General features: G+C 41.6%; 1 protein-coding gene and 1 pseudogene across 3 annotated transcripts in view; one reads left to right on the forward strand and one right to left on the reverse strand.

The window, feature by feature from the left end:
* TTLL4 (tubulin tyrosine ligase like 4) overlaps positions 1-23984 on the forward strand; it is a 70843-nt gene extending 46859 nt beyond the window's left edge. For 2 of the 3 annotated variants that reach the window (XM_077155156.1, XM_077155158.1), the window contains 18 exons: positions 1179-2763; positions 3629-3735; positions 4042-4105; positions 10621-10745; positions 11206-11316; positions 11790-11866; positions 12565-12756; positions 12844-12926; positions 13169-13297; positions 13902-14024; positions 14295-14393; positions 14723-14857; positions 15319-15453; positions 16554-16656; positions 17585-17795; positions 17940-18010; positions 18352-18437; positions 18919-23983. In XM_077155156.1, the coding sequence (XP_077011271.1) occupies positions 1277-2763; positions 3629-3735; positions 4042-4105; positions 10621-10745; positions 11206-11316; positions 11790-11866; positions 12565-12756; positions 12844-12926; positions 13169-13297; positions 13902-14024; positions 14295-14393; positions 14723-14857; positions 15319-15453; positions 16554-16656; positions 17585-17795; positions 17940-18010; positions 18352-18437; positions 18919-19177 (3597 nt within the window). In that variant the 5' untranslated portion in view covers positions 1179-1276 and the 3' untranslated portion in view covers positions 19178-23983. Of the gene's footprint in view, positions 1-575; positions 596-1178; positions 2764-3628; positions 3736-4041; positions 4106-10620; positions 10746-11205; positions 11317-11789; positions 11867-12564; positions 12757-12843; positions 12927-13168; positions 13298-13901; positions 14025-14294; positions 14394-14722; positions 14858-15318; positions 15454-16553; positions 16657-17584; positions 17796-17939; positions 18011-18351; positions 18438-18918 lie in introns of all 3 variants that reach the window. The other variant, XM_077155157.1, reaches the window with a different exon arrangement.
* Positions 9241-10249, reverse strand: LOC143676851 (translation machinery-associated protein 16 pseudogene; annotated as a pseudogene).
* Positions 23985-24903: the final 919 nt, after the last annotated feature.

Raw genomic sequence — 24903 nt, forward strand, 5'->3', positions numbered from 1 at the left:
AAACACAACAGCTTCGCCCAGTTGAAGTTTATGTTTTAAATGTAACCTGAGCAAAAAAATTCCCTGCTAATTCCTTCCCTCTAGCCACTCTGAAAACATTTGATGAGGATGTTGAATTCAATTCAGAATTATTCCAGATGAATGACTTCTCATAAAAGGGTTTTGTTTTTTTATCCTCTGGATGTGTCATGAAAGCAGACCCACCCTTCCCTGCAGTTGTGAAAACTGGACAATATTTTGTGACTTTGATTTAGAAAATAAGTGACCCAGCTGAACAGACTGTTTGAGACCCATATCTACAAGACTGGTTCAGAGAGTTTGCGTTAGAGGAAGCATTGAATGAGAAAGTGTATGAAATAGGCACTTCCTCCCTAGATCAACCCAAACTGGGATTTATAGTAAAGAAAGTTTTTTCCTTCTTCTTCTTGCCTCTATACTCTACTCCTAGAATTCTCCTGTCCCACTTAAGCTACTGGAAATAAGTCACTTTAAGTAAAATCACGTTGATGTCTAGTTCCGTTTTGTTTCTTCTTTTTCTCACCAACGCATTTGACGAGATGAAATAACTGTCTCAGCTACAGAATGAACTCCAAGGGTGAGTAAGGGAATTCTCTGCTCATATCTAAATTTATTAGAGCTAGGCAGGAAAAGCAGCACCAAGCCAGAGACAGATGGGAGTTGGTGAAGGAGTAGTGGGTATAAAATGTTTTTCAAGTGATCTTTGACCTTTCTGAATTGATTGATGAGGAGGAAAATATTGGCTGATTTCTCTGCTACCCCTGGACTTGCCTCATTCCTAGCCACACTGTTTTTAGATAAGGGGAGGAAGCCACTCATGTAAAGTCTTGAAGGAGGAGACAGAAAGATGTACTTTTTTTTCTAGAGTGAGAAAAGAGCTTTCTGAGTATGAGAATGGGGTGTGTGAACAGACTCAACAATGCTGGAGCCTTAAAAGGCACAGTCTTTGAGGAAGTCAGCTTGAATTGCATGAAGGCAGCAGGAAGAGCCCTGCAAACTCCTGGAAACCTACTGTTCTTCTCCCAAAGATCCCAAATGACAGTCAGGAATGGTTGCTTAGGAAAGGCCGTAATGGGACTCTTGCTTACCTGAAGACCACAGTAGCATGATGTCTGTCCTCCTAGGACTGTAATGTTCCCAATTGTTTCTCCTCCCTTCAGGTTGACAGATTTCAAGGATGCAGCAGCTGCTACTGGAGGTGTGTGACACCTTTTTGGAGCTGGGCCAGGAGGCCATGCGGCCATAATGTGGGCCCCTCATGGCCTCAGCAGGAACAGAGCACTACAGTATTGGCCTCCGCCGGGGAGACAACTTCAAGCAGAGTGGTCCTTCAGGCACAGTGTCTGCTCCACCAGCTGAGAAACCTGCTGAAGGCAGAGTTTGGTCTCAGGCCCATCAGCAGGTGAAACCAGTCTGGAAGCTGGAGAAGAAACACGTAGGGACACTGTCAGCAGGATTGGGTCCAGGCCTCCTGGGTGTTCCTCCCCAGCCAGCTTATTTCTTTTGCCCCAGCACTTTATGTCGCTCTGGGACCACAGCTGTCATTGCAGGCCAAGACAACTCCTGTTCCCTGCACTCCCTCCCGGACTTGTTCAGCAGTACCTTGCTGTACCGCCGCTCTAACTATAGGCACAAACCATACCAGCAATTGGAGTCTTTCTGCTTACGTTCAAACCCATCAGAAAAAAGACCTTTTTCTCTCCCTCAAAAGAGCCTCCCTGTTAGTCTCACTGCCAATAAGGTGGCTTCTTTCACAGCCTCCCCCATGACCCAACCCATGGCATCCTCATCTATGGATCCGTACCTCTCACTGGGAGCAGCTGGGGAAAACTCTTCAGGAAAGAATCTAGTCTCTGCCATCTCAGGGACGATCCCGTCTCCCCTCCCTTCCTCCTACAAGCCCATGCTAAATAACAACTCCTTCATGCGGCCAAATAGCACTAAAGTGCCTTTATCACAGGCCTCAAAAGGCCTGAGGCCTGGATCCTCCTCTAGCATCCCACTTGTCTCCTGGCATCATTCAGGGGGTACTGGAGACTGTATACCCCAGCCTATTGAACGTAAGGTGCCCAAAAGCAATGGCACTGTCCTAGGTGATGCTACTGCTTATACCGCCTTGTCTAATCCTAGCTCCCTAGACATGTCCATCACCAGTATTGCCTCTCCCCAATTCAATCGGAATAGCTCAGCCACGAGGACAGAGTCATATTCCTGTGGCCTGTACAACGACTCTGATTCCCAGCCTCAGACTAAGGAGGTTCGGTTCACTGAGGCTGTGAGGAAGTTAACAGCAAGAGGCTTTGAGAAGATGCCAAAGCAAGGCTACGAACTTGAACAATCTTGTTTTGTGAGCCCTAGCTTCCAGTGGAATCTCCTCAACGGGAACAGGCAGTGGAAACCTCCCATGGTAGGGCAGCAGTTTCCTCGGGAGGATGCTGGAACAGATAACAGAATCCTCCCTGGTACTTCAGACGCATTGGGGTTGGATAGTACAGTATTCTGTACCAAACGTATCAGCATTCACCTCCTTGCCTCACATGCCAGTGGGCTCACCCACAGCTCTGGTTGTGAATCTGTGATCCACACACCACCACTTGGAGGAGACAAAGCTCCAGTTCCCGCTTTTCCTCTTCAGCCTCTTGGTGTAGCTGACATGGCAGCCCACCTCTCTTCCATCCATCTGGGCCAGCCTGTGAAGAGGCCTGAGGAAACCAGGCAGCTGAACTCACCTGTTATGGATATTGGGTAAGTTGAAGAAAGTTTTTGGTTCATTTAGAGCAATGGAATGTATGCACCATAATTTGCTGACATTGACCCTATATCTCTGAAGGTTGGTTGATTTTTTAGCTGCCCTGGGGTTTTGATTTTTAACTTTAGGGCAGGGGTCAGCATACTATAGCTTGCAAGTCAAATATTGCTCACTGACTGCTTTCCTATGTAAAGTTTTATTGGAATGCTATCATGCCCATTCCATTTAAATACTGTCTATGGCTACTTTTCTCACTACAACAGGAAATTTGAGTAGTTGTTACAGACCATATGGCCTGCAAAACTAAAATATTATCTGACTCTTTAGAGAAAGAACTTGCTAACCTGTGCTTTAGGGTGTAACCACAGGAGAAATAGGAATCCCCAATACCAAATATTGTGACCTGTGACAATCCTATTTATTCTAAACCAGTCAGGTTCCCAGTTTACTCCTAGTATGACAGGTATTTCAGAGTTACGGCCTGAACATACTTAGCTCCTTCTCTTGTTCTTTATTACTCCTCTGGAACCTTGGTCTGCCTTTGTTCTGACATTCCCAAAGAGAGGCCTAGGGAACATTTGAAATCAATTACCAGGTATTCATTGAGGACTTTTTACATGTAGAATGCTGTACTGAGGTGCTATTAGGAACTTCAAAGGAAATGGAAGACAGGAGTGCCTCTACTCAGAATGGTGGATATAGGATTGAAGAGTTGTGGCTTTGAGGGCAAGAAAACCAGTTGTGAGGTCCATGCAGGAGATAGTAGATTGGTGACTAGGGAAGAGACAAACACTGGGAGATGAAGAAGGGAGGAGAATTTAACTGTGACCTCTCTTACGGGAGATTGTTTCTTTTTTATAGTTTAGCTACAGACCCCCAGCTAGACCAGGTTGAGGCTGAAGAAGAAGAAGAGCTAGTAGATGGTTTGGAAGACTACCATAGCCATGATGAGAATGAAGAGGAGGAAGGTGAGTAGGGGGCCCTTTCACCTCTGGGATTTGGTCTCTTGAAGATAGTTGTATTCCAAGTTCTTGACTCACATTATCACTTACATTAATGCTTTCCCTTGGGGGTCTTAAGTGGGCAGTGGCTTCTGGGAGACTTTGGGCTCTAGTCCTCCCGTACCACCATTCTTACCTTTTCCCTGCTGCTCAAAGAAGGCAGTGCAAGGCAGCAGAGTGCAAGAAGGGCTGAGCCCAGGGTGTCCAAAGAAGACATGTCTAGGTTTGGCGGGCTTTTCCCAGTTGGAACTTCTCTGCTTTTCCTCCCTACAGGAGACTCGGAGTGCTCGTCATTCAGTGCTGTCTCCCCCAGTGAGTCAGTAGCAGTGATCTCTCAGTGAGTATTGGCTGTGTAGAACATTGGTAGATGCCTATTTTTTCACACTTCAAGATTCTATAAAGAGCTTTAATACCCAGGTCATTAATGGCCCTGACAACCCTCAGTCATTTTCAATAGAGTTTTAGGTTTGGGGTTTTAGTTTTTGAACTCAGGAATCAATGGAAGGGACCAGAAGCACATATTGTCAGTACCATATTTCTTAGGCTGCAGTTTGGTTCTCAGGCCCTAGTAAATTGTTGATGTAAAAAACAAATATAGTCAAGAAGTATTTAGAAAATTAATAGCCATTTAATAAAGAATCATAGTAATGTTTATTTGAGTTAAATTCTTAGATCTTAAGCCATCCATATAAGGTTAGTTGCCATTTGGCACTCTGAAATGTGTTCCACTATCAGAAATAGTTCTGAGATAGATATACCACTAATTTGAGCTTTTAAAAATGTACTTTTTTCTCCCTTCTGAGGTTAATTTCATTTTGGAAAATAAGACTGGCATTAACCTTAGTAATAAGAAATTGAATTGAAAATATTCTGGCTTTAACTTGGATTATTTTAATGACTGCCTTTGGTGTCTAAGTAATATTCATCTCCAGGGAACCGAAAAAGCCTTTTTTTTTTATTTTATTTTTAAACATGAGAACATACAAACACAAACATTCCTTCATATGAGCATTCCATTCTTGATATTTAATCAGTAACTCAAAATATCATCACATAGTTGTATATTCATCACCATATCATTTCTTAGAATATTTGTATCAATTCAGAAAAAGAAATGAAAAAAAAAGAAAAAAAACTCATATATACCACACCCTTTACCCCTCCCTCTCATTGACTTTCCATCTACCCCAATATATTTTAGCCTTTCTTTCCCCTATTTTTTTTCTATACCCCTTACCGCTCCCTTTCATTGATCACTAGGATTTCTTTTTTTTTCATTTTTATTAATAAAACCAATCAACATACAATATGAGCATTCTTTTTTCATCACATAGTTGTATATTCATCATCATGATCATTTCTTAGAACATTTGCATCAATTCAGAAAAAGAAAAAAAAAAAACAAAAAATTCATACATACCATACCCCTTACCTTTCCCTTTCATTGATCACTAACATTTCAACCTACTAAATTTATTTTAACATTTGTTCCACCTATTATTTATTTTTAATCCGTGTGTTTTACTCATCTGTCCATACCATAGATAAAAGGAGCATGAGACATAAGGTTTTCACAATCACACAGTCACATTGCAAAAGCTATATCATTATGCAATCATCTTCAAGGTGATATCTATATAATGCATAAGAATAACCTCCAGGATAACCTCTCGACTGTTTGAAATCTCTCAGCCATTGATACTTCATTTTGTCTCATTTCTCTCTTCCTCCTTTTGGTCAAGAAGGTTTTCTCAATCCCTTGATACTGAGCACCAGCTCATTCTAGGATTTCTGTCCCATGTTACCAGGAAACCCCTGGGAGTCATGTCCCATGTAGAGACGGGGAGGGCAGTGAGTTTGCATGTTGTGTTGGCTGAGAGAGAGAGAGAGGCCATATCGAAGCAACAAAAGAGGTTCTTTGGGAGTGACTCTTAGGCCTAATTTAAAGTAGGCTTAGCCTATCCTTTGTGGATATAGCCTTTTTCTTAATAACCCCTTCTTTTGTAAGACAGTTAGTTGCTGGGTGCTGCATAACAGAGATGGGGAGTAGGGGTTATAGGAAGGAATGTGGGACTATGATGAATTTACTCTAAATGAAGGCATCTCATTGTGCTAAAGATATTTTAGAACTTCTGAAAGGATCATGTAAATGACCTTTTTGTGTAGAAAGTTAACATTCTTCACTATAATCTTCCTTTGTTCCCCCACCACTTCTAACCTTGCCTCAATATGAAGCTCTGTCTTCCTAAATTAATTATATTTTTAATATTGAAAATAAAGAAATTAATAAAAAAGAAAAAAGTACTTAATATTAAAATTTTTTCTTTTTAAAAATAGTTTCTACTTGCTAAGGGGTATAGGGCTTTTCTTTTTGGACTAATGGAAATGTTCTAAAATTGATTGTGGTGATGGGTGCACAACTCTGTGATTATAATAAAAGCCATTGATTATATAACTTAGATAGTATGATATGTGAATATATTACAATAAAACTCCAAGAAAAAGTCTACTAAAAATGTAAGAGAAACAAAATACAAGTGTAGAAAATAGATGTTTTATTTTGTTTTTTATTTTAGTACACAGTGTATCTAATTTTTAATTAAAATCTAGCCATATTTGGCAAGGCTTGCCCAACATATGGGCTCACAGACATTGATTACTTTTCTTTGTATCAACTCTACCTTAGATAGACCCAATAGGAAAGGAGTTTTCCTTTCTTTGTATGGATAAGGCAAGCTACAGTACAGCTCTATGAATATGATGGCAGCAGTGGTTGTGCCAATTTTTGAGCCCAAAACTAGCAGAGTAGAGGTAGAGCTGATTAGGAAGTGATAGAGACAAACTTGGGACTATAAAGGTGGATAGAAATCCTATCACAGGTATCCTTAGTCTTGGGTATAAATTCTGTTACTTTAAACCTAATTCACCCTTCTTTCAGAAAAGCAAAGCTATTTCTGGTTGTATATTAGATGCTGATTAGATAGAGTGCCTCTACTCTCCATAAGAGGAATATATTTAATATGCAATTGACTTGGAGTCCCACCTTCTCCACACTTTTATTAAGTGGTCTGTTTGTCTTTGGGCCTCCTTCAGGACAGCCACACAGCTTTTTACATAGCTTTCCTGATATAAGATAACAAAGCCCACAAAAGGAATTTTTCATTTGCCCATTAATTTAACTCCTACAAATTGTAAAGACCTTTTAATCTATCCAAGACTAAAAACGTGGTTTACAAGCAAATAGAAATAGATGAATTCCAAACCATTTTGCATTTTTTTTAAAGAATTCATTTATTTTTATTTTTCACATGGGCAAGCACTGGGAATCAAACCCAGGTCTCCAGAATGGCAGGTGAGAATTCTGCCAGTGAGCTACTGTTGCACAGCCCTACTTTGCATTTTAAGGATGCCAAAAATTGGAAATATGTTTTGATTGCCAAAATCTTACTTTTAATAATTATTAAAGTTTTATATATTTATTTAGAAAATTTGACTTCAGAAAAACACAGAGAATATCATTGAAAACATTACCTCTCTTCCTCTAACTCAGCAGTAATAACTATTAATTCTATTAATAGTCTATTTTCTGCTGCTGTATTGTTTCTCTAAGAATCATGTAATTTTAGAGATGGAGATCATGAAGTCCGGTTTCCATTTTTAGATGTAGAAATTGAGGACCAGAGACATTTAGTAACTATCCCAAGGTCATAGTTTCCAGCACTGTTTGCCCAACATGCAGGGCACCCAGACTTGGATGCTGATATCTAGAACCCAGGTCCCTTGAGGGGGCCAGCTGAAAAGGGTTTCCTGACTTTTTTTTTTTTAATTAAACTTTTGATTTTGGATAATTGTAGATTTACATGCAGTTGGAAGAAATAGTACAAAAAGATCCCCTGTGGGACCTGTGGTAGTTAGGTTCAGGTGTCAACTTGGCTAGGTGAAGGTGCCTAGTTCTGTTGCTGTGGACATGAGCCGATGGTATGTGAACCTCATCTGTTGCTGATTACATCTACAGTCGGCTAGGAGGTGTGCCTGCTGCAATGAATGATGTTTGATTTAATTGGCTGGAAGCTTAAATGAGAGAGATCAACGTAGCACAGCCCAAGCAGCTTAGCATACCTCATCTCAGCACTCGCAGCTCAACCCAGGCCTTTGGAGATGCAGAAAGGAATCACCCTGGGGAAAGTTATTGGAACCCAGAGGCCTGGAAAGAGGCCAGCAGAGATCACCCTGAGCCTTCCCACATTAGAAAGAACCTCAGTTGAAAGTTAGCTGCCTTTCCTCTGAAGAACTGTACATTAATTAATAAATCCCCTTTTATTGAAAGCCAGTCCATCTCTGGTGTGTTGCATTCTGGCAGCCTTAGCAAACTAGAACAGGACCCATTACCCAGCTTCCCCCAGTGGTAACATCTTGCAGAACTTTAGTACAATGTAGTTCAACAGGATTATAGTGTCAAGTTTTTTATGTGTAAATAAATTTTATTTTTAATTTTCATAAATAAAACTTTTAATACTGTAGACTGTTAGTAAAGACTTAGTTGACATCTAGTTAACTCCCTGCAACATTAATGTTTTCTCTTTTCTTGAAAATACTCAAATATAATTCGATTGTTCTTTTAGAAAATAGACTAAAAGATATGTTGCATATAATGAGCTCCATGAAGAACATTCTATCACATCCATGTTTTTTCTGACACTTGAAACACTGAGTTGTATGTCAGTTTAACCTGTCTGTTGAAGGGAAAAACAAAAATCTACCATTAAAAGTATTGGTCATCTGTGATGACCAGTTTTGCTGTTTCCACAAACAAAACCTATTTTTCACAATAAGGAAGCAGAAAATAATATATAATCAAAAGGATCTATCCTGAAATTATTTCCATAGTCAGAAGAGATTAAGTATGGGATATCAACACAAGTGATTTTCTTTTTTAACCAGTTAACTCTGGCTCAGAAGATAGCAAATATGATTAATGTAAAATTCACTGGCCTATGAGAATTCCACATCACACTTTTCCCTCTTTTATAACAAAAGAAAATGGGTTTAATATTTAATAGGATTAGTGTGACTCTACTCTGAAAGACAGCATTGCCATCAAAACAGCTTTCCATGGGAACGCTTTTAGAAACAGACTGCTTTCCATGCCCCAAAATATGAGATTAGGCAGTTGTCAGTAAACATGAGGGAAAGAATTAAAATATTTTGTCCTCATTCGTATCAAACCATCCTGGAAATTCAGATTAAATGTGTTTTGTAGATCCCGTCATACCTACCTTAGTATCATAATATAAATAAAGCAATTTTGGTTTTTAAGTAAAAACCATTAACATCATTTTTGAAACTACACACAGGACTCTCTTCATATAAGAGAATGATCTAATAGCAAATTCCTGTATCTAGGCACTATATAAACTCTTCAATGACTATAACCTGAAGCTCTTAAATTATTTATTTTAAACGCAAAGACAATTAGGCTACTGCAGTCATTTCCTCATCTGAATCATCTGTTTCACCTTTTAGCTTAGCAATTCCTCTAAATCTTTATCTACAGTTGTAATATTTTTCTTCTTGCACTTCTTGGGAGCTGCATGATTAACACAGGTCTTTCTCATTTTAATGTTTGGCAGTCTCTTTAGATTAATATCCCATTCCCTAAAAGTTTTCAGATTACTTGCATTTACAATGTCAGGAAACCATTTCCTTCTTACTGCTGCTGTTTGCGAGCCATAGTCTGTTTGATGACTGTCTCCCGGGAGTGGTGCCTTTTTCCCTGCCTGTCTTTGATGCTGTTATGTAGCTCAGTCTGTTCCAGTTCATTGCTGAATTGATTTAAATACCTTTCAATTAATTCACAAGTATCTTTCTTTGAATATTCTACTTTTGGGGGATCAAGGTGACTATGAAACCACTGTAGTTTTTCACTGATAACGTTGAGATGCAAGGCCTTTGCATTCTTTAACCATGACGATATCCTCGTGACCCTGTGGGCCTCGTCACTCACCGCAGCGGATACTTCTCTGGGAAAAGATCCAGTCCAAATACTTGTGTGGCCAAACAGAAAAGGAGGACCTGGGGCACCCTCTCATTTTTAAATACTATTTAAAGAAATGGTCTGGCTCTGTCAGTTGGTACCTGACATATGGTTGAGGTGTTCATTATTTTGAAACTTCTTGATAGAGGCTTGACTGAGCCAGTTTCAGAACAACAGTAGAGATTCCCAAAGCCCACTGCCCCAGATTTTCAGCCACATATAGTCTTCAGATCTAGACCTGAGTTACCAGACTGTTATTTAAAAACTGGTGTCACAAATCATTACCAAAACAGAGAAGAGCATTAACCATACTTGTATGTTTAGATAAATCTAAATATAAATGAGATAGTTAATATGAATCGTTACTTCTTGTCTGTTGCTTTTTTCCTTTTTTTAATCTCTATACCTCTTCTTAGATCTTTTGTTTTTCCTCTTTTCATTATCCATGTCATTCTTTTCCTCTTCTTATTTATTCCCTTTGTCTTAGTGTAGTATATTCTTTTACTAGTATATATCCAAATTTATTAACCCATCACGGAACCATTCTTCTTCAGACTGTGCCTTGTCACAGGAAATTTTGGAGCTGTACTACAGAATGAACATTGGAAAACCTTATCTTTAGGTGACATTTAGAAGGACGGCTGTATGTAGGTTAGCACTAGCACCTTATGAATTAATATTTGCAAAATAATTATTGCGCACTTGTCTTTTTAGAACCACAATTTAAATGACAGCATCCCCAAATAAATTATAGTATAAACAATATTTGAGGGTTATTACTTCCTCTTTCTCTACCACGCATTTGTTTTTCATCTTAGGAGCTGCATGGAGATTCTGACCAAACCCCTTTCCAATCATGAGAAAGTTGTCCGACCAGCCCTCATCTACAGTCTCTTTCCCAATGTACCCCCCACCATCTATTTTGGCACTCGGGATGAGAGAGGTAAACCTGGCCATGTGTTTAAGCCAGAAGAGTCCCTAGGGAGAAGGATAGCAGCTAAGTTGGGAGGAGGTGGCAGTAGTGTAGAAGCGGGTTTCCAGAAAGGCTTTTATGGGTGGTTATCACCTTTGTGCTCAGTTTCCCACCTGGTCTATAAGTCCAATATGGGGAACTTTTTTCTTGTCTGTCCGTCAGCTGACCCTTCTCAGACTCATAATTCATGCTTAGTCATACCCTCTAACCTTGTTGTTTTCCCCTTTTCAACTTCCCCTCCTTTCTTTACTCCTTATTCCTGCACAGCCCCCTTTCTTCTCCCGAATGTGCTCCTTGGAAATCCTAATCTGGAGCAATACTTAGTAACTTGCTCAGGGAAGGATGAATAACAATGCCATCTTTTTCCTCTTCTCACCGTGACTCTCGCTTCTCCCTCCTGCCCTCAACCCCTCCCTACCCTTTTCCTCAGTGGAGAAACTTCCCTGGGAGCAGAGGAAGCTGCTCCGGTGGAAGATGAGCACAGTGACCCCCAACATTGTCAAGCAGACCGTTGGACGATCCCACTTCAAAATCAGCAAGAGTGAGTCACTCCCATACTGTGAGCCTGTCCTCTTTACCCTGACAGATGGGCTTGACAGGAGAACAGCTCTTGATCCAAATACTTCCTGCTGTATGGGGACAGCTGGGGACTCTGTCCTGGAAGGTTAATGTAAGAGCAAAGATAACATAAACACTTGTTAATTTATAACTGAGCTGCTCGTATCCAAGTTCATCTTAACTTAAAATGTCTGGAATTTCCAACCTCACAGGGATGGCATAGCTCTGAAGAACTGAACTCTCTGGGCCTAGGCCTGTCACTCAACATTGGGAAATAGAGGGCCACTGTTCCATCCCTGGCCCCAGAGACTCATGTAGAATAGCTCTGGCAACCCTTAGAAAATCAGCTTTGGGAGCTATGTCCAGACCTACTGGTATTTGGAGAGCTTCTGGACCTCTCTTTGTCCCAGGACAATTGCCACAAGACTGACTGACTCCCTGATATGCCTTTAACAGGAAATGATGACTGGCTGGGTTGCTGGGGTCACCACATGAAGTCTCCTAGTTTCCGATCCATTCGGGAGCATCAGAAGGTATGGGATATTTCTGAGGAGCTGTTCCCCTACCTTTGGACTACAGAGGATAGTGTGGGAAGGAAAGAGGAAGATGATCTTAGAGAGGTCAAGAAGGTTTATACGAGAGTGGAGAAGGTGTAGAAGAAGAGTACAATGTGAGACATCAGGGGACCATACACATCTCCTGTTGAGCGGTGTCTTATGCAATCCCAGCCTCTCAAAGACACTTTTCCATCTGATATGTCTGGGGATGCATTGTCTCTTTTCAGTTTTTTATACTTTCCTTATAACCGCTAATACTTCTCCATTCCTCCAAGCTGAATAATATTTGTAAAGATGATTTCTGATCTTGTGTTAAGTTGAATGAGTTCCTTGCCCCCATGCTTACTAAAGGCCTGATGCTCTCCTATCTCTGTCCCATAAACTGTCATGGAAAAAGATTTAATAGTTCTTTCTGTGCACCTAAAGTCTGTCTTAATTATATGCCAGGAACTATAAACTCCCAGAGGGCACTATATTTTGTTGTGTTTTATTTGTGTTTTCATCATATTTTGCCCAGTGCTTAGCAGCTGAATACTAAGACCGATTAGGTAATGATGAGAAGATGGAACCCAGAACTTGGAATATTGCTAAGCAGGTTGGAATGGTATGGTAAATCCTGTCATTTTCCTCACGGGTTCTCACCTGGGCCATTCTTTATGCTCTCCTTTCTGTAGTTAAACCACTTTCCAGGCTCATTCCAGATTGGAAGGAAGGATCGGCTGTGGCGGAACCTGTCCCGCATGCAGAGCCGCTTTGGCAAGAAGGAGTTCAGTTTCTTCCCCCAGTCCTTTATCTTGCCCCAAGATGCCAAGCTTCTACGCAAAGCCTGGGAGAACAGCAGCCGCCAGAAGTGGATTGTGAAGCCAGTGAGTAAATCACAGTGGGTAGTAGACCATGAAAGTAGGACCAGGAGAGCACTGGGCCAGGAACAAATATCTCCTCTCTGCTTCTAGCCAGCATCAGCCCGAGGCATTGGCATCCAAGTCATTCACAAGTGGAGTCAGCTCCCCAAGCGACGGCCCCTCCTCGTGCAGAGGTGAGTCTTTCTCCAACTCAGATTCCTCTCCCCATTTTCCCTTCACTTTTGGCCTGGAGGTTTCATTTTTATAATGTCATTCTGCCCTTGGTCCTCTAGCTGAAGACCTTTCTTAGCCAGCTGTTTCAAGATCCTTATCTTAGGGAGTCTTAGCTGGCTTTTGCTGTGTACAACCCTACATCCCATTACCCTCTGAATGCCCTCTCATTTAATTTCCCTGAAGCTGACCTTTCCTCTTGTAGGTATCTGCACAAACCCTACCTCATCAGCGGCAGCAAGTTTGATCTACGGATCTATGTTTACGTCACTTCCTATGATCCTCTGCGGATTTACCTCTTTTCAGATGGACTAGTGCGCTTTGCCAGTTGCAAGTATGTGGTAGTGATGTGGTGTCACCGTGACAGCTTTGGGGATTTATTTTTTTTGGAGGGAGGGAAGCTAGAGAACGCCAAACAAAAAATAACAAATGTTTTGGTGTTTAGTCTTTGTTTTTTATTTTAGTAACATATAAAACTAAAATCTCCTCTTTTAATCACTTTCAGAAATATAATTCAGTGGTGTTAAATGCATTCACCGTGTTGTGCTACCATCACCAACAACCATTACCACAATTTTTCCATCATCCCAAACAGAAATTATATACTATTAAGCATTAATTCCCCATTTGGTGACTTATTAGTGAAGGGAAAGATGGGAAATGAGGAGATTCTCTCCTTCACCAAATTGGGGGTCTTCCTGCAGGACTAAAATAGGATAAAGAAGATGGGTTTAGCTGTGGTGTTAAAACCTTGCCAACAGATGTACTGCTCAGGCCCACATCATTTCATGCGATGATATGAAAAAGGTATCATTTCATATGATGATATGAAAAGGTCTGTGTACTTGTCCTTTACCTCTTCAGGATTTGGGAAAATGTTTGGACCATTTTCCATCTCTATTTTACCATCTTACGTCTGCCCTTCTTCTCATGTTCAGGTATTCCCCTTCCATGAAGAGCCTTGGCAACAAATTCATGCACCTGACCAACTACAGTGTCAACAAAAAGAATGCCGAGTACCAGGCCAATGCAGATGAAACAGCCTGCCAGGGCCACAAATGGTACTGGGGGAAGAGTATCCCACTCAAGGGAAGCCCTAGAAGAGTACAGGGTTCTGGGGTTTGGGGGAGTTCCCTGGGATGATGACTGGAAGAATAATGTGAGACCCAAATGTAGCATTGACACTTGTAATTCAGAATTGGGCTACTGTATCCAAGTTCATCTTCTTAACTCAAAATGTCAAAAGAAGAAAGAAGGAAAATTTCTCATTTTTTTCCTTTCTCTTTACTACCTACCTATTCCCCAACATCCATTTTCTCTTCCTCCCACAGGGCACTGAAGGCTTTGTGGAACTACCTGAGCCAGAAGGGAGTCAATAGTGATGCCATCTGGGAGAAGATAAAGGATGTTGTTGTCAAAACTATCATCTCGTGAGTCACACTGCCACCTTGGGTATAGGGCTTGCCACTGAGCTGCCCATTTTCTCATTGACTTCCATACCACTTTGCATCCAACTTTGACTATGCTGTGGTTCTGTTTCTGTGGACAGGATAGGAAGGAGGAGATAGAGTTAAATTCCTGTTCTTCCAGTGAATTTCATCTCCAGCCTCTGGCTCCAGATCATGGGCATTTCTTGAGAACTAATTTTCCTGGGTTTCTTCTGCTCTCCCGTCTCTGGGCCTTCTCTCTTGGCAGAGCAGCTCTGGACAGGCCTTTTGTGAGGAGCTTGGGCTAAATGTTTCCTTCTCCTCACAATCAGATCAGAACCCTATGTGACCAACCTGCTCAAGATGTATGTGCGGCGTCCTTATAGCTGTCACGAGCTCTTTGGTTTTGATGTCATGCTGGATGAGAACCTCAAGCCCTGGGTCTTGGAAGTCAACATTTCCCCGAGGTAGGTGGTTTTCTTAGGGCAATCAAGTAGAACCCTTCTTGTAGCCTCATGGTCCTATTCTCACTCTAATCTTGCTGACTTTGGGAAAACCTTTCACTGGAATTTTTGTTTTCCCTTCATGGCTGTCTGTTTGCTTATTCATTCATTCTTTCCCATTGTCTCAGGGTCCTTTGAGGATGGAGAAAGGTTGTTAAAAGTTAATCTTTTTAAACTTGATTCCTATTGCCTGCTTTCCCCTGGCAAACCAAGATCATGAAAAGGTACTATCCTGAGTAAAGTTATTCAGTATTTTGGGGCAAGAATACCCTGATCGTGATCCTCATGAGTTTGAATGAAGAGACTGAAGAAGTCTCTTTCAGCTTAGGGAATCAGGAAGTAAATGAGGCTAGTGCTGATTGGAAATATGACCAGAGACAGTTTTGGAGTATTGCTTTGATCACTCTTTGCATCCTTTCCCAAAGCCTCCATTCCAATTCTCCACTGGATATCAGCATCAAAGGCCAGATGATCCGTGACCTTCTGAACTTGGCTGGTTTTGTTTTACCCAATGCAGAAGATATTCCCACCTCCAGCAGCTCCAGCAGTTCTACCACCAGGTGAGCTTCCCTGCTCCCCTGAGGTTCAACTGGCAGAATGAACAGCCCCATCGTGACTCTGGGAAGGGATAGTTTCTGGGCACTCTCACTTGGACTCTTTGATGACATCCTTCTGCTTTTGGTCTCCCTTCCTTCTCAGTCTTCTGTAATTCACCCACACACCTTGGTCACCTCGGTACCCCTAAAGCCTGTTTGATTATATTGTTACCCTGCTTGGAATCTCTCCAGGACATGGAGAATTAACTTTAAACTCCTTACTCAGAAGGAGTAAGGAGGCTCCAGCCTCCCTTTCCCAGACACATCTCTCTTGGCTCCTCTTCTTGTCCCCTGTGCTTCTGACAGACCAAATCACTCATAGAACTTCAAGATTGGAAGGACCCTTAAGGGTCAAGTAAGCCAATCATTGTTTCTTGCTCTGCCTCCATAGTGCCCTCTCCTCTCTTCATGAGGTTTCTTCCTCTTGAGATGCCCCTCAGCCAGACCCACTGTTATAACCTCATCCATCCACTAAAATTTAGTTCAGCGCAATAAACATCATCCTGAAGTCAGCTCGGGGTAGTCTCTTTCAGATACCCTAAACAAAAACAGAAACAGCATTCTTGAGGAGGGAGCTAATACTTATTTGGTATCAGTCATGTGTAAGGAAAAACTAAGTTATTCTCACAGCAACCCCATGAGGTTGGTATTAGTATCCTCAGTTTACAGCTGAGGAAACTGAAGATCACTGGGATTATGTGACTCATCTGAGGTCATTCAGCTAGAAAACATTAGAATTGGCCAGTAGGGCAGAGCTGAGTATTTAGTAAGTGTTCATGAATTGGACTAAACTTTAGTACACAGAGATGTGGTTTATTCTAGGTTTATTTTTTAATCATTTAGTTGCTTTGCGCTCTTTTAATTCTTCCGTGGTACTTGATCTTCGACTCTCAGGCAGGCTGTTTAAGTGGATTGTTTTTTAGTTTTATTTGGTCAAGTAACAAACATCTGCCCAAGCTTTTTTTGTCTTCTCTTGAAAGGGGTGCCTGACTGGACTGGTCCTTCTCTCCAGGATTTGAAGCCGTTCACCTTACCTTTTGTTCCCTTTCCACCTCCTGCTTTAGCCTGACCAGCTCCTCTAGGGACAGATGTCGAATGGCTCCAGAGCACCTCACTGCCCAGAAGATGAAGAAAGCCTATTACCTGACCCAGAAAATTCCCGATCAGGTAGGAGAGTGGCCTTCCACCCATTAACAACAGAAAGCTCTCATGGGCACATTTGGGACTTCAGGGCAACCAGTTTTCCTTTCTCTGAAGCAGAATTTATTTCTTCCTTTCTTTCCCTTTCCTCCCTTTTTCCCCATCCTTCCCCTTCTCTCCCTTCCTTGTGGTAACATGCATATAACCCAAAGTTTTCCATTTTAAACTATTTTTTAAGTGTATACTTTGGTGGTTTAATATCATTCACAGTATTGTGCTATCTTCACCACCATCCATTACCAAGACTTTTTCATCACCCCAAGCAGAAACTCTGTACTTATTAAGCATTAACTACCCCATCCCTCCCCCACTTCCCCTCCCCTAGCTCCTAGTAATCTGTTATCTACTTTTTGATCCTATAAGTTTGCTTATTCTAGATCAGAGCAGGTAACCCAAGTCTGTTACCCCCTTGATGGCTAGAGATTTGTTGATGTGTACATCATTCTGGGACAGAATGGCCTTTTACTGTACTTTTCAAAAACAACTCCCATTAGCAAAGCGCTGTATTAGGCCCTCTTGTTGTCAGAGCTGTGGGCCTTTACCCTTTGGGTTTCTTTCTCTGAAAGATACAGTAAGGCGCTTGGGAGGAATGAATCCCTCAGAACATACATGAAGGCCAGATGGGAAGAGTGACAGAACACAAGGCTGGTGCCAAATTTGAGTTGCTGGATTCTGATCTTGACTCCATCCAACAAACCATGTGATTTCTGTGCCCCATCAAGAGTGCCTTCCTCCTCCAGCGAAGTTTAGTAGATTTAGAAACAGATGAGTTCCAGAGACAGTCCAGGCTGCCTTGATGGTCCCTTGAGAGTCCTGGAGTTCTACTCCTTCTTCCCCAGCTTCTTGCTTCTCTGCCTTTAGCTCACACTCTTCCTCTCTGTTTCTTTGACCATAGGATTTCTATGCATCTGTGTTGGATGTCCTGACACCAGATGATGTTCGGGTTCTGGTTGAGATGGAAGATGAGTTTTCTCGCCGTGGTCAATTTGAACGAATTTTTCCTTCTCGCATCTCCTCTCGCTATCTCCGCTTTTTTGAGCAGCCACGATATTTCAACATTCTCACCACCCAGTGGGAACAGAAGTACCATGGCAACAAACTCAAAGGTGATGTGCCCTCCCTTCCAAGCAGGAGGCCATGTTTAGAGTGAGATAAAATCCTAGTAGACATGAAATGGACTTCTCTTGCAAGAAAAAGTGGCCAGTTGATTCCACTCTCTGAAGTCCCAACCCCTGCTAATTTTGTCATAGGAGTAGATCTGCTTCGGAGTTGGTGCTACAAAGGGTTCCACACAGGAGTCATCTCTGATTCTGCCCCAGTGGTGAGTGATACCAGTGGAGAGGAGACAGCTTCTTCCCTCTGCCTTAAGAGTGCAGCATGGGTGGGTTTAGAGGCCCTGTCTTCATGTCTTGTGACCTTTCCCTTTCAAGGGAATAATTGTCTCCAGATTTCCTGGATGCCTTTCATTTAAGGATCAAAAAGTCCTCTGCAGGCCTCAACTTCTAGTCTGACTCAGGAAAGAACCAAGACTTTTTCTATATAGCCCATGAAAAGAGGCCCATAGTAATTCAGGCAGAGCTGGAGAGAATGTCCCAAGACCCCCAACATGCCTGCTTGACCTCTGCTGATCTCTTTTATCCTCATTGCTTCCTTTGCTTTTAGTGGTCTCTCCCGATGTCACTTCTGACTGTCCCAAAGAGTGATGTGATGCTCAATGCCTTCTGCAAATCAGAAGTTGGCAAGACGAGGTAAGTGCTGTCTGGACAAGGGATGGGTGTTTGATATGAGCTGGGGGAGTTGTATTCCTTCTCTCATCCCAAACAATGATGAGATCAGTGTTCTCCAACCAGTTATTGGTGTGGGTACCAGAATAGTCAGCCACAATATCCTCTTCCTGGTAACTCTTTGCCCAGTGAAGCAGAGCTGGAGGCACAGAATCCTAGCTGTGGGAAATCCTTAGTCCTACTACTCTCACATATTTTTATACTTAACTTTAAGCTCCTAAACTTTCAGGTCATAAACTATATTTTATGGTTATTTATATACCCATATAATTATGGTCCACAATACCATACTATATATTTTATGGTTATTTATATATCCATATAATTATAATCCACAGTACCTTAATGTTGTAAATTCCTGGTCCAGTCTCTGCAGGCAGATCACGTGTTAAGGTCTCAGTTACACAGTGCCTCACCTATTTCTTTCCTCACCTGTCCCCTACAGAAAACATAGCTCCTCCGACGGAAATCTACCAGCCTCTGACGATGGGGCCACCTCCAAGCCTAGGAAGACTCAAGCTGGCCTTTTCCCTTTCCCCAAGAAACCCAGTTCCTCAAAGGACAATGAGGATACCAGCAAAGAGCCCAGCCTCTCTACCCAGATGTTGCCTGTGATCAAGTACACTGGGCAAACATCAAGACTTTCTGCTTCCCCCACTTCCCAGGCAACCAGTGATTCCTTCTTTACTGCTGCAGGCCCATGATAGGCCTCCTTCCACTAGTCCCTCCCCAGGAGCACCAGCATTAGCTACCTCATGGGATCTGGCCTAGCAGCCAGCTTGAAACCCTTCCCCCTCCACCTTGCCCCTCATCAGAGTATTTTTTTGAAATTGTTGAATTGCAGAGGTATATATCTATAGGGCTGGAGGGATGATTAGGATGAAAAGACAATGAGAAAGGTTTACCCTCTGTCACCTGTGTACCTGGGTGACACCCCGTATCTTAGCAGAGAAGCCAGTGATGGCCACAGAGCCTTATAAAGCAGGGTTTGGTTTCTACCTTCAGAGAGCCATGTGTGGTTTGTTTTGGTGAGGTCATTGTGTTTGTAGCTCGAGAGTAGAAAACATAACATATTTGGGCCTGAAGTCCTTTGTTCTCCCATTGTGGGGGGTTCCTCTGAAGGTCCTCATCTCCTTATGTTCTTACCCTCACCCTGTCCCCTGCTCCTAGCCTTCAGAAACTTTCAGAGAGAGGCCATGACATGATGAATCCACTTCCTATCAATCCTATGCCCCTTCTGGTCTTGAGGACTTTCACCTCCTCCAGACCATTTCTCCTTCTCTATACCCATTCAGTCAGTAGCCCTGGGTCTTCCTTTTCTGACCTCAAGTCATTGTTCAAACTTTTAGACTTGTGGATGTCACCTCTTCAGCTTTTGGCCCTCTGTGAGGTGAGAGGTTCTGTGGGCTTTGTGAATTTCTCATGAACCCTGTGAAGGGGCCTAGATTATCCCAGTTGCCTGGTACTCTGTGTTCGTATATTAAAGGATCACAATCCTGGAGGAGGGTGAAAGGAGCTGTGATTTCCCCACAATACCATAAGTCTTATGTTCTGCTCTACTCTCTTTACTGCCTCCAGTTAAGTGGGGTCTGGCTCACCAGTTGTTATGGCAAGCAGGGTCCACTGACTTGTTGAGTGGGTTTCAGGAGCAATCACTATTGTAAAATGGGATTCCAGTCAGACTTCTGGCTATACTCCTGTGCTCTTAACTGAATCTACCTCTCTCCCCTAGGCTCAGTAAACAGTGAGTCTTCAATAAATGTTTACTGAGTGATTATATATATATAGATTTCAAAGGATGTGAGCTTCTGAATTAGAAACTCCTTTTGGAGGAAAGTGGAGTTCAGAAAGCACAAGAAGTGGGGAGAGTTTGTATCAGAAAGGTTGTTTTCCCTTGAACTATGCTCCTCCCTAACCCAGTGCTTGCCCCTCCTCAGCCCCTATAGTCCCTTTACTTCGTTTTCCTAGCAGCATGGCACCCAAGAATATAACTGGCCAAATGTCTCTGATACTAAATTTTCCCTTTAGCACATTAGGCAAGGAGCTTGGCTATTCAGGGTCACCCTGTGTTCTACAGATCCTCATTCCTTCTGAACTTTGGAAGGATAGAGACTACCCTGGAGTTCTATGATGAATTGGGGTGGAGCCATGGGAAGATGACTGGGAAGGGCTGACTGGGTTCAAGGCCACAGAGTAGATGGTTGTGCTGGCTAAACCTTAGACCATGTTGAAGAAAGCTTGGAAAGCCCTGGGCAGCAACTACTGCTCAATAAAGACTACAATGTCAGGCCTTAGTGGGAGAAGTCCTTGACAGTCTTGTTAAATCTCTCCTGATATAATTAAAACTAACTTCCTCTTGCCCTACCTGGTTACAGCATTCTAGTGCCGATGTCAATAGCAACCTCATGATAAGGGCAGTAAGCTGCTTTCCTTAAGAGAAAACTAGGTACCTGCCATGCATATTGTACAGGCCTGGCTAAGCTGATGAATTACTCCTTGGAGACCAACTTCAGTTCTTTGGTCTGCCTTCTAAGAATCTCTGGGCAGCACAACCAATCTGTTTTCATCCCTATAACTGAAGAAGGGACTAGCATTACAGGCATGATGGGGATTGGGTGTGTGTTGTGGTATGTGTGTGTGTATGGGGGAACGTACTTCTGAAGTCAAATGAGCGATGAAAAGAGTGCTTTTAGTTGTGAATGTCATTACATTGGGTATTTGATGGGTGTGAAATGTATGACTGGGTGGGAGAAAGGAATGGCATTTATGTATCTTTCACCTTTGCGAGAAAATTGGATCTTGCTTACTAAGCATTCAACATGAATGCTGAGCGCTGAATACCCATAATATGTAATAGTATGTAAGGTATTCAGCTAAATTAGGAGCTTTGGGGAAGTAATGAGATTTTTTAGAAAGGTTTAAATTTGGCAGTATAGTAGAATAAATGTTTGTCAGAATGTGACGTTTGTTTTCCGAGGTTGGTGACTTATCCAATCCCTATTTGGAGGAAGGGCACTAAGTGCTCCTAAGACTTCAATTACAGGGTATTTCTGGAGCAGTGGAGTAAAAATTTGGGGTGAGTGGTCACTATTCCCCTTTATTTAAAATCCACTCAAGATTGAACAAAAACTAAGTTCCTTAGAATGAATACTAATGAATGGGTGACATTGTGTTAAGAAAAGAACATGGACCTTGGATGTTGACCTTAGGTTCAAATCTCAGTTTTGCCACTTAAAGCTGTGTTCTTTGGTATATCATTTAACTTTTTAAATCTGTTCCTTTATAAAATGAATATACCATTTCAGGGTTATGAAAATTAAAGTGTGTAAAAGCACTTAGACATAGAAGTCACTTAATTCATTATCACTCCTTTTTCACTTTGTTTCCCAAGTTCTATTCCTTGGGTAAGAAGAAGCAGGCAAGAAATATAAAACCCTTTCTACAAGAGAACGGGGTTGCTAGAGTCTTAGAAATAAAGAAAGCCAGAATAGTTTCTAGATATCTCCTTAACCCTGGTGCACAAAGGTGCATAGAAACATTATCATTCATTCCACTGTTACATTATCACTCTTGGGGATTTATTTCTTTGGGGAAACAGTTCACAGTCAGAAGGCAAATTCCCTGGGAAAGTAAGTACACTAAGCATTAGAAGTATGAGAGCTGAATGAGATTATTCAATCCTATCCAAGAGAAACTTTGATAAGAAACGGGAAGAGCAAGGGAACAGTGATGCCTGGTATCTGAAAAGGAGAGAAGCAGGTTATAGAAAGTAGAGACCTTGGACTAGACCTGGAGCCAAGGACCAGATGTACAAGCATGACAGTTGTGCCTGGGCTGCACCAAGTGGCATTTGTTACAGGAACATTCTCATGGTGTCAGGCTATTTGGCTGAGGGAGATCCCTCCCCTCTACACCCCTAGCCAAAGCACACTTACCTGATTGCTCTCTGGGGCAAACTGGTACCTGTAAGAGCCATTGGAGGAGTTTGATACCTGATATTTCCACTTCCCTCATTTGAATTACAGTTATCCAGATGAAGTGGTCACCAAGGACAAGTCAGCTGACTGGTTCTAATTCCCTAACTGCTTTGAGACTTGGAAACAACAGTTTTCAGAAATGTGTGGCTAGAAGGTCTCCAGTTCATGCCACTTTAGATTCTGATCCATCCTCTCAAATGATCCTTCTTGGCCTTTCAGAATGTTTATTTTGTTTTATTTTAGCATAATTTGCATGTTCATTAATATCCAGGAATATGTAGAGGCCCATTTGACTTGGCCTTCACGAGCTTTATTTAGAATTCCAAAATATGGATGTCAGATTAATGAAAACTGTAAGTAGTCTCATCTTTGGTAGATTTCTTGCATAGGTGAAAGAATACAAGAAGAATGAAGAATCAATAGCAGGGTAGTTGTTTCTAAAACCCATTTGTGCCTTAATTATATTGGATTGAGACACATGTAACATCAGGGACTGTCATGAGAAAGCTAAGAAAATTTTGAGAAGATGTTTAATCTCCCTAAGCTTCAACTAGTAACTGGGGATCCTAATGCCTACCCCATAGGGTAATTATGAGGATTGATTGAAAAGATGCTTGTAAAACACTTAGCACAGTGCCTGACAAATTTGTAGTACAGATATAATATAGTAAATTCTAAAAGAGACTTCTCCCCACAAAACAGTAACTATCACCAAAAGCATTTCTTCTGTAATGTGATAGTAACAAGTTGCTATTTAAAAACGATAGTAAAATATACTTTGATCCCGCATATGGAAAATTAAACCTGATGATTTAATCAAGATAATTAGCCTAGAAAAATCAGTGCTCTTTATCATTAGATGTTAGGGAAGTGCAATTAAAACCACAGTAAAAAAAAAAAACTACAATGAGACAACACTTACACCCAAGAATGGCTCCAGTTAAAAAGACTGAAAATATCAAATGTTAGGAAGAATGTGGAGCAGTTGGAATTTTTAAATACTGCTGGTGGGAATGCAAACTATACTTGGGAAAACAACTTAATTGTTTCTTATCAAGTGAAACACCTTTGCCACATGGTCCAGCAATTCCATGCTCATACACAAATGTTCATAACACCTTTATTCATAACAAAAAACTTGGAAACAACCCAAATGTTCAACAAGTAGTGAATCAATCAAACTGTGGTAAATCTATTTAATGGAATTCTGCTTAGTTGCAAAAAAGCATTATGCTAAGTAAAAGAAGCCAGAAACAAAAGAACACATATTTTGTGATTTCATTTATATGGCATTCTAAAAAAGGCAAAACTAGTGCAGAAAATTGATGATTGATTGCCATGGGACTGTGGATGAGGGATGAAACTGATCGCAAAGGGGCTCAATGGAAATATTCTTTATCTTGATTGTGGTGGTGGTTACACGACTGTGCATCTGCCAAAACTCATCAACTTACACTTAAAAGGGATGAGTTTTATTGTATATAAATATAAATTGATTATTTTTTTTAAAAATATGTGGTGTAATTTCATCAGGCAAATGCAAATTAGAACCACAATGAGATAAAAAATAGTTTATTTAAAAAGCAGCCAAAGGGTCCCCAGAAGAAGCTTCCACAGTGGAGTATTAGGAAGTGGCAGAACCTGCTTCTCTCCCCAAAGTAGTGAACAGCCAACCAGAAACTGTTTAAAGCAACTGTTTGGGGATCCGGACACCAGAGGAGGTCAGTACGAGACCCAGGGAGGTGCAGGAAAAAGAGTGAGAAACTTTAAAAGTGGTCAGAGACTGAGTCTTTATGTCTGAAGCTTCTGGTGCCTTTTTCTCACCCTTAGGGAAAGCAGCTGCAGGTAGCCTGATGATTTCTTGGGGGTTGGCTACAGACTTGGATGGCTGTAGGAGTCCTCTGCCCTAGGGTTAGAGGGGGACAACTCAACACTGAGTCAGATATTGGCCATTGAAGTAGGACCACAGGATCCCTGCAATTTCAGCTTACCAGGCATCACTGTTTCAACTGCTTCAGAGGTGGATCTGGTAGAAAGCTGTAACAGTCTACTTTTGTAGGGCTGAGGGGAATAGGTAGCTGAAGAGAGCTACCTACCATCTGCTGGGCAGGACGGAAAGTGCAGCCTCATTATGAGGGGGAAAAAAGGCTTTGGAGTATTTCTAGGCACTCTCTTAGGGCCCATTGGATCTGGTCTACAAGACCTGCCTGGGCACCTGGCCTGTTTTGGCTGGGAAATACAATCCAGCTGTCAAAGCCTTAGTACAAATGCAATCAAGAGCCAAATCCTAGATGAGAGAAACTGACCTTCAGAATAAGCCTGTCAAAATAATCAGATGACCAGAATCAGCAAAAATCACAAGGCATACTATAACACAGGAAGATATGGCCCAGTCAAAGAAATAAATAAAGTTGGAGAAGATAATTTGGAACAATTGATCAAAGATGTTTAAA

The sequence above is a fragment of the Tamandua tetradactyla genome, chromosome 3 (assembly GCF_023851605.1).
Source record: "Tamandua tetradactyla isolate mTamTet1 chromosome 3, mTamTet1.pri, whole genome shotgun sequence".
Lineage (NCBI taxonomy): Eukaryota > Metazoa > Chordata > Mammalia > Pilosa > Myrmecophagidae > Tamandua > Tamandua tetradactyla.